This window comes from Macrobrachium rosenbergii, chromosome 18 (genome assembly GCF_040412425.1).
Source record: "Macrobrachium rosenbergii isolate ZJJX-2024 chromosome 18, ASM4041242v1, whole genome shotgun sequence".
NCBI lineage: Eukaryota > Metazoa > Arthropoda > Malacostraca > Decapoda > Palaemonidae > Macrobrachium > Macrobrachium rosenbergii.
In genome coordinates, this window is record NC_089758.1 from 17,949,234 (window position 1) to 17,959,233 (window position 10,000).

The 10,000-nt window shown below is 34.1% G+C and overlaps 2 protein-coding genes across 6 annotated transcripts in view; both read right to left on the reverse strand.

Moving 5' to 3' along the window:
• Positions 1-7,396, reverse strand: part of LOC136847953 (protein KRI1 homolog) — a 74,672-nt gene extending 67,276 nt beyond the window's left edge. Inside the window, exon 1 of the mRNA XM_067119974.1 lies at positions 7,329-7,396. Coding sequence (XP_066976075.1) covers positions 7,329-7,396 — 68 coding nt within the window. The remainder of the gene's footprint in view (positions 1-7,328) is intronic.
• LOC136848164 (beta-1,4-glucuronyltransferase 1-like) overlaps positions 1-10,000 on the reverse strand; it is a 248,110-nt gene that overhangs the window by 126,945 nt on the left and 111,165 nt on the right. The gene's annotated exons all lie outside the window — the stretch shown is intronic.

The window sequence follows — 10,000 nt, forward strand, 5'->3', positions numbered from 1 at the left end:
AGAAAGAGGTCGCCTACGACTTACAGGATCAGATTGGTCTACTGGCAAGGAATAAATTAGGGATTCCTTTAAATTTGCAGATGAGGATAAGAACATGATAATGGTGATTTTAAGGACATTTGGAAAATGCATAATAATAATAATTATAATGATAAAGTGCAGAAAAACCTAGTTAAAATCTGGCATAGTTTCTTTCCACCAGCATCACTATTGCTAAATCTGGTTTACATTTTTTTCCTTTGAAAGTTGTATTTGAACTTTAATATCTGATAGATCAAAATAGCGACTTGCTTTTCTTGACTATTTCCTTTGTAAGATGATAAACAAAACATTAACTACAAATATCTTCTACATTTACTGGCCATATTTAGGTCATGAGTAGTAAATGAGTTTATCCCTTTGCTTATAATGACCATAAATAGGGCATCATTAAGAAAAGATGTCAATATTTAAAAAAAAAGTAGTGATGTAATTAGTAGTTGTCAATGATCGCTTATGGTGGTAATCAATCTGACATTAATTAGAAATTTATTACCGTTAGTCGAATTTAAGAGATTCCTATAAAGGATTAGTATTCAACACTGGCGACTTTGACTCTTTCATGCCTTATATTTCAACAGACTCAGATTTAATTTTTGTTTTCTATATTTCAGAGGAATCAATGAAACTTCAAGGAAATTCACCCAAGTTCTGACTGGTATAAGTGTTCCATAAAGTAAAGAAATAAACAACGTCACCTTAAGTAACCTCGATCCTGAAAAATAAATAAGTTTCTTCGGCGCAATCGAGTATTCTGTACAGCGTATAATGCTGTATGAAACTCTCAGCCACGGCCCATGAAACTCTTAGCCGCGGCTCATGAAACTTTCAACCACGGCCCGGTGGTGGCCTGTGTTTTTGGCACCTGTAGCGGTGTCAGACGTACGATCATGCCTAACTTTAACCTTGAATAATATAAAAACTACTGAGGCTAGAGGGCTGCAATTTGGTATGTTTGATGATTGGAAGGTGGATGATCAACATACCAATTTGCAGCCCTCTAGCCTCAGTAGTTTTTAAGACCCGAGGGCGGACAGAAAAAGTGCGGACGGACAGACAAAGCCGTCTCAATAATATTCTTTTACAGAAAACTACAAACCTCAATAATATTCTTTTACAGAAAACTACAAACTGAAACAAAGAAAAGCGCCTTCACGGATTCTTTCTTGTCGGGTTATAGCAAATTCTCCTCGTAATAAATAAATATTGCAAGGTAAAGCGGATAAAAGAGCCGTTATTAACTATTGCTTCCTTTCTACGGAAATGAAAACTGCCCCATGAATAAATACTTATTTCGAAAGGTCACTAGAACGCAATTTCCTCTTACCTTGTTACAAGTATTTTCATGAAGATATCGTCAAGGTATCTTTGCATTTAAGATAAAGTAAAATTTTTCTTAAATTCAAATTTAAAACTAATCTTAAACAACGTATGGCTTTCTGTATCCCTCCTTTACCAAATCTCACTCTCTCTATCTTATCCAGTCAATTATTTCTTTATTTAGCTCTCCTTTTCCATATCTATCTATCTATAAGTTTCTTCAACCACATTTCTGTATATCTTGCTGTTTATCAGCCTATCTCTGTTCCACGGTTAAATGTGAGATATTTCATTCACTTAATTTGTCGTTCTTACGTATTGTCCTTAAAACAGCCTAGAAACTGCCTTTAAGGTTGGAGGGAAGAAGGGGGGGGGGCACAATATGGTCTCTCGTACCCCCTCGATCGCTTCAAAGATTAACTTCTGACCCATTCTTACGAAGGAACAACTTTTTCTTCAAAAACTTTTCATTCGGCGAGAAATTTCATCTCTTCCTTTCAAGAACTGCACCGCAGCTTTGGTCACTCTGAGTTCCAGACTGCCTCCGAGAGCCCCTCGCATTAGCGATGATTCGGATTTCCAGACTAGAGCTTAAAGAAACTCAGGAATATATATGTGTAAATACATAAGCATGTTTGTTTGTGTTACTTTTATATATATATGTATTATATATATACATATATATTTATACATATACACACATACAAATATGTATGTATGTATATATATATATATATATATATATATATATATATATATATATATATATATATATATATATATATATATATATATATATATAAAACAGGACATATAGCTGTAAGCTTCATAGTAGTTACTAAGGGGCATCCAGGAAAGGCAGCACGTATATAAAAATAACAGTTTATTTTGCCGACGGCGTTTCGCAATACCTCATTGTATCTTCAAGGCTAAACTGAGTTAGCCTTGAAGATGAAATGAGAGATTGCGGAACGCCGCGGGCAAATTAAACCGTTGTTTTTATATGCGTGCTTCATTTTCCTGGATGGCCCCTTTATATATATATATATATATATATATATATATATATATATATATATATATATATATATATATATATATATATCCAAGCAGCAGTAATACAGCCAGATATACCTGTCAATCCTCTTACCATTCGGTCGTTATTTAAGTACAAAGATCGTTTATGCCCTTATATGTCCTCCGGGTGTGCGTATAGCTATACGTGTCCTAAATGTAATTTAGGAACTTATATTGGATCCACTAGGAAGCTTCTGAAGGCACGCATAGCCTCTCATCGTGGAGTAAGCTATAGGACAGGCAGTAAAATTACAAACCCAGAGTTTCCGAATATTAGAAATCATTCTAGAATGTGGAAAACTTCCAATGAAAATGAGGACTTTTCAGTTTTAGGGCGAGCTAACAGTAGCCATGAATTGACCATTTTAGAATCGTTAATGATTAAACGACTCGTCCCCTTGTTAAATAGCCAAACCTCCGCCGGCACACTGTACCTCTCTCAGTCTTTCGTTTTCTCTTCAGTCTTAACATTGCCAATCAATAAGTTGGTCTAGATCCGTTTACCGTTTATATTGTATTTTTTTGGGGGGGTGGGGAGAGAGAGAGAGAGAGAGAGATTTTGTTTTGTTTTTTAAGCTGTCCTTTTTAATTGTTCCATCTAATTTTTCTGTAATTTGTAATCCATTGTGCAGTCTTAATTTTTAAATCTAAATTTATAGCCTTTCTGTAATTCATGTTATTTATTTTGAACAGCTCTCGAAAATGTAATGAAGACATTACGAAACGTCGGGGAATAAATTGACCCTTTTTAACAAGTCTTTATTGCCGCCTCCCCACTGATATATATATATATATATATATATATATATATATATATATATATATATATATATATATATATATATATATATATATATATATGTATATATATATATATATATATATATATATATATATATATATATATATATATATATATATATATATATATATATATATACTATAATGGAAGTGTTTACGAAGCTATTTTGATTTCATACGCAAGACTTGGTCGTTTTTGTCCTCTCTCTCCCCCAGCCCAACTATCGCCCTCTTTTTTTGTCTCTCAATTCTGAGCGTTTATCTTCAGTAATTTCCATACGACCAGCAATCAGTCCGGCTTTAAGTCCATTCCTCTCCCCTCTTTAAGCTCCCTTTATTATGTTTGCTTTCTATCCTTCTTTATCTCTCTACCGGCGTTCGTCTTTCTCTCTCTCTCTCTTTCTCTTTCTCCTCTGATCTCCGTTTTTGCTTCGCACTGATAATCTTCGTGAAAATTTTCCGCGAGGAGTTATCTTCTTGTTGAAGCGAATGAGTGAATTCATTGAATTCGGGATTGAATATTTACTTGATTCATTTATCAGTTTTCATGGAATTTACCATTAATAGATACTCGAGTGAGAGGATTAAAATGTTTCTCGTTTTTGAGTTAATAAGGAAGATATTGAAATTAGGGTTCATTTATTCTCGTGTGTGTGTATGTATATATATATATATATATATATATATATATATATATATATATATATATATATATATATATATATATATACACACATATATATATATATATATATATATATATATATATATATATATAAATATTTATATATATAACTATCTATCTGTATCTATATAGTTGGGTGAGAGACATTTATCAAGCTCTTAGGCATTATATATGTATATATATATATATACATAGATATATATATATATATATATATATATATATATATATATATATATAGTATATATATATATAAATAGATACATATATTAATACATATGTATATATACACATATACATACATATATAGGTGTATATGTGGTTCTGTGGGCAAGGGACGGCGTTTGAAAGTCCGTGATGCGAGGCGATGAGCATGTTTGTTTGTGTTACTTTTATGGAATGGCAGTTAGCACGAATATAAAAAGACACAAATTTCAGACACCATTCTTGAGATGAAAACTGGAAAACATGAAGCTGACGCCGTTCCAGTAAAGAGTAAAATTTGCATATGTTGAAGTCCTGAACTCGTTGTTAAAAAAAGAAAAGAGGAAAAAAGAAATGAACTCGAATGGCTCCTGAATTCTGAATTTCTTCCGCGTCATTTCTCCGTCGACTATTTTTGCATGCTCTGTTTAAGAGCGAAACCAGCATAAAAGCATGCTGCAGTTCTGAAGATTCTTGTCAGTAACAATTATTTTTTTTATCGTGTTTTGATAATGTAACGAAAGTATACTTCAAATTTGTTTTTCAGCTGGTAGTTGAAATCCAAGTAAAATCGTTTGTAATGTTTGAATCAAGTGAGCAAACATACAGGGTTAGACGGTTGGTAAGGATTATTAGGCTGCGTGTCAAGCGACAGTTTTCTCCTTTTTTTTGTTTACAACTTGTCATTAACTTTGCCTCATATTAACTACAATGTTACCAACAATGTTGCCATCTAGAAACACTGGCTGGCATGCTACCACACTTATAATGATGGTAGTATGAGTATTTTCCATCCTTACATATTATAAATACGGGTACTCAACTAGGTGCTGACCCGACCCAAAGCTGTACACTGTCTTTGACCCAACGGCATTACCACATACATACATGCATACATACATAAACATGACACACACACAAATATATATATATATATATATATATATATATATATATATATATATATATATATATATACTGTATATATATATAAATACTTTAGTAAACCTTTTTAAGGGTTGACCCCAGAGGGCTTAGGCCTCCTGTTTCCAAAGAATGTTTTTGGGATGAGGTTGCTAGTCCTGTGCCCACAAATTCCCAAGGGGTTTACATGTAGTCACCCATCCAAGCACTGGCCGGAACAAACGTTGCTTGATTTAAACGTTGGTCGAAGTACCATACCACATATGCATGACTACAAAGAATATATAAATCACTAGATAATTGCAGAAATTAATTTATATCTAAATAAGATACCGATAACTCAAACTATGATGAGGTCCACCCAAAAGAAAAAATAGAGAGAGACAGAGAGAGACAGAGAGAGAGAGAGAGAGAGAGAGAGAGAGGGAAAAAAAAGGCCGGCGTAAGCGCGCTGGCCCCTTCCTTCCACTTCCAGCAAACTTTCTCTCTGTGTGTCCTTCCCCCAAAGATAATTCCTTAATAATGGCTCTCCCGTTGCGGTAATGGCTGACAATGGAGTCTTATATTAACAAAAATGGAATTATTTATTTGGAATGGCGGTGGTAAGGAAGGGGGAGCGGTCTCGCTGATTTCCTTTGTGTCTACGGGACTCTGTCAATCATTATTAAAGCCCTCTCTCTCTCTCTCTCTCTCTCTCTCTCTCTCTCTGTTAGATTTTCTTTCGCTTACTCTTCAGAGAGTATTTTTTTTCCAAAATCTCGTGTAACTCGTTGGAAAACTCTCTCTCTCTCTCTCTCTCTCTCTCTCTCTCTCTCTCTCTCTCTCTCTCTCTCTCTCTCTCTCTCTCTCTGTTAGTTTTTCTTTTCGTCACTCCTCATAGAGTACTTTTTTCCAAAGTCTCGCTTAATTCGTTGGAAAAGTCTGTCTGTCTGTCTGTCTCTCTCTCTCTCTCTCTCTCTCTCTCTCTCTCTCTCTCTCTCTCTCTCTCTCTCTCATTCTTGTTTCTCTTGGCTAGTTTTTTGTTCAATACTCTTCATGGAATATTTTTTTCTCAAAATCTCGCTTAACTCATTAGTCTCTCTCTCTCTCTCTCTCTCTCTCTCTCTCTCTCTCTCTCTCTCTCTCTCTCTCTCTCTCTCATATTTTGTTGGGGTTTACTTAAAAAATTATCATTACGCCATCTATAATAACCTAACCTTTAAACTATTCCTTTTATTCGTCGATTATATGTTAATTCTTTCTCTTCCCTCTTCAGTAACAATTGTTTGTAAGGTTATCTAGTTTCTTATTATTTTAATGCAGGTGCCGACGGGATGGGCAACCAAATACCAGTATCTACCTCAGGTCTGATCTAGGAAAGAAAAAGGAAGTAATTGGGTATGTCCACGAAGAAAGTGAGCGACACGCATCTCAAAGGAAAAATGAATTTCACAAAATGCTTTCAATTTACTGATGCCAAATATAGGTTTCACTGTGAAAATGTATTAAATAGCATGTAATGTTAGTTATATACTGGTGAAGCCATAAACATCAATACAAAGAATGCTCGCGAATGTTAACAATATCTAAATTTTACGAAGTCAAAGGTCATCTTTGTTCATGCCATAAATAATTAAACTGAATCTAATTTGCTTAACTAGCATATGGCATAAGTACAAAGGAACAAGAAATAAGTCTTCTGGCTTATGCGAGTCCTATATTTTTTGGCATGGCTTTTTTTTTTTTTTTTTAACTTGAAAATGGATTTGCTTCACTGGGTAACGGCTCCAGGAACTTCATTATAACTGAACAATTTCCATCACATTATAAGTCATCCAGTAATATAAACGTATGAATTTTATTTTTTCCCCTCCAGTAATCATGGAAAGTTAGAAAAGAGAATAATGGCAATGTTCTTATAGACGAGTATAAAAAAATTTTTGTGTCAATTTCAGCACAAAACATTCCCTTTTAAAAATCAATGGTTACAAGTCTCATCACTCTTTCGCTCTTTTCTAAGGTTAGATATGTCAATATATATCTATGAACATATCTCAGCAAGCATATCAGCTTTATACGGACGGTAAAGCTAGATAAACATAAAATCTATGAGAATAATTTTTCCTTTGACCTCAGTGAAGGGAAAAACCAACCACCTCGTCTAAAGGGTCACAAGTCCAGGCTTGATCGACAGAGGCGGAAAGATAAGTTTTCTATTTCGACAGTCTTTTTCTCCTCTACCCCTCTACCCTCTTTCCTTTCCTCATCCTCCTCCTCTTCCTCCTCTTTGTACTCTTACCTCGAATCCTCTTCCTCCTCCTCTTCCTTTTCCTCCTCCTTCTTTTTCCTCTTTTTCCAGTGTCTCATCCCTGCTATGTTTTCACCTTCACTTCCCTGATGGCCTTCGAAAGTTATGTGTCTTTAGATTCTTTCAGATGGATCTAATGGATTTCTTTGTGCAAGAAGTCAACAGAAATAAAAAACCCTTCTGTTAGAGTCTGGATGTCAATCGTCAATATTTTTTTCAGAGAATTTTGGTTTAAGCTTTGAAGGATTTCGAAAAATAGGCTGGGATGCCTGTTTTGAATGTTAGTGAATATGATCCACATTCCGAGCGTTTTACTAGTATGGGCATGAAGTTTCATGTCCATGGATAAATGAGCAAGGTCGTACATAAAAAATATTACCTGTTCCTCTAAACGTCATGTCATCGGAAGATATGGGATGTCAAAATATATTCATCTACTTTCAGTATGACATCAACCTTATAAATATTCCGAAGGAAGAAGAAGACAGTAAAGGTGAGTCTTATCAACACCTTATTTACTTCCCTGGTTGTACATCTAATTCACAAATAATTATTTAAATACAATATAAACTTTTCCATGCCATGCCACTAATTTCTCTTCATCCAGAACTTCTGAATCATGGTTCTTTTACCATTCTAACTATTTGTACGCCTCCCTCGTGATCAAATGACCTCTTAATGTCTTGAGATTTTTTTAGTTCTGTTATTTGTCAGTTTTAAGTATTTCCCAATTATCTATCCACCAACAGGCATGTCTTAATCTCATAGTAACTGTACCTCATTTGCATGACAACTCAGGCCAGTACTGAAACGCTTCAATCACTTATATGGTGGACATGCATTTTAAATGTTAACTGAGCATGACTATTAAGTAATTTGGCTATTAATATTCTGTAGCACGTGACAATCGAAGAATTAATGGCCTTGGCGATACGTCATAAAAAAAAACAACTAATTCTCATTCCAGTGGATAGTATCCCTTTTATTTTATTTTATTTTATTACTGTTGTAAATAGAAGGAAACGGGTATTTTTTTAGTATACATTAGTATAAATAACAATTTTCTGAGGTGGTAAGTAGCCATTGTAAATGAAATATAAAGGAAAATGAGGATTTTATGTACATCGATCACACAAAGGTTAAGTACACAAAGCAAGTGTACATGGTCTACTGAGATAATGAGTCCCTTTCAGACAGGAAACCTTAATAACATTCCTGCCCATCAATAACTTTATTTCTTATTGGGAAATGGGACATGGACTCTGGCACAAGACTTGATCATTTTCGTAATTATTATCTATTCTGGAGAAGGATTTAAAAAACTTTTCTTACAAGTAAACAGGTGACATTATTCCAGGCAAAATATAAAATTCTCTTCTTCAAAACTCGTCAAGTCCTTCCCTCCTGGGAACGTTCTACATGTGATCGAAATATATATAGCGTCAATAGGAATATGAAAGACGAATACCATCTGCAGTTTTCATATCTCTAATGGTTCAGTTATTATGGTTTAATGACGATGAAGAAAAAAAACACATCTATATTTTCTATTGGTGGCAGCTGCCATTCATATTACTCGCGCCTATAGCCTAAGTACTGGAATGCCTGCACGAATTGCATTAATACATATATTGTCAATAATGAGCATAATTATACTGACTTGGGCTTAAGAATTTATCCGTAAATGAATATGCAGACTACATATATGTGTGTGTGTGTGTGTATATATATATATATATATATATATATATATATATATATATATATATATATATATATATATATATATATATGCATATATATGTGCATGTGTGTATATATATATATATATATATATATATATATATATATATATATATATATATATATATATATGCATATATATGTGCATGTGTATATATATATATATATATATATATATATATATATATATATATATATATATATATATATATATGTGTGTGTGCGCGTGCGTGTGTCAGAGAGACAGGGAGAGAGGCAAAGAGAGACGTGCCTTTCTTGTAGATCAATAAAAAGGCATTCTGCCCAGGAGTGGTTTTGTTCCAAAATCCTTAATTTCAAATGGAGTGCATTGCTTTCTGAAGATAAGGAATCACGCACATCGAGAAGCTTCACGAAAATCTTCTAGCAGGAAATAATTGTGGATTCCTTTTCCCAATAAGATTAAGTCTTAGGATTATACTTGATGCCCTAACTACGTATACAAATTTTTTGCGAATATAAAATCATGCACAATTCCTCAGCAAAGAGAGGGTAAGGTATTATCAGTATTTGTACCCTAAGTCAGACTCATATTTGCTTTGTTCAGGGGTCTAGCTTTTCCTAGCCTGGTCGGGGTTAGAATACTTTCTCTCATAGGTTGAATTCTAATACCTGAAATAATAAATGTTTTGATGAAGTTTTCCACCCCCAAACCCCTATCCCCTCTCTCTCTCTCTCTCTCTCTCTCTCTCTCTCTCTCTCTCTCTCTCTCTCTCTCTCTCTCTCTCAACTTACTGTCTATTTCTCTGTACACACATTTTTTCTGCCGGTGCGTCCGCTCGCCTAGCAAAGTGGAGCAATTCAAATTCGAACAGTAACATGCCCGGCAGTAGATTAGGGTTATCTCTGCATTCAGTTTGAACAAGGTTTTAGAGCGCAAA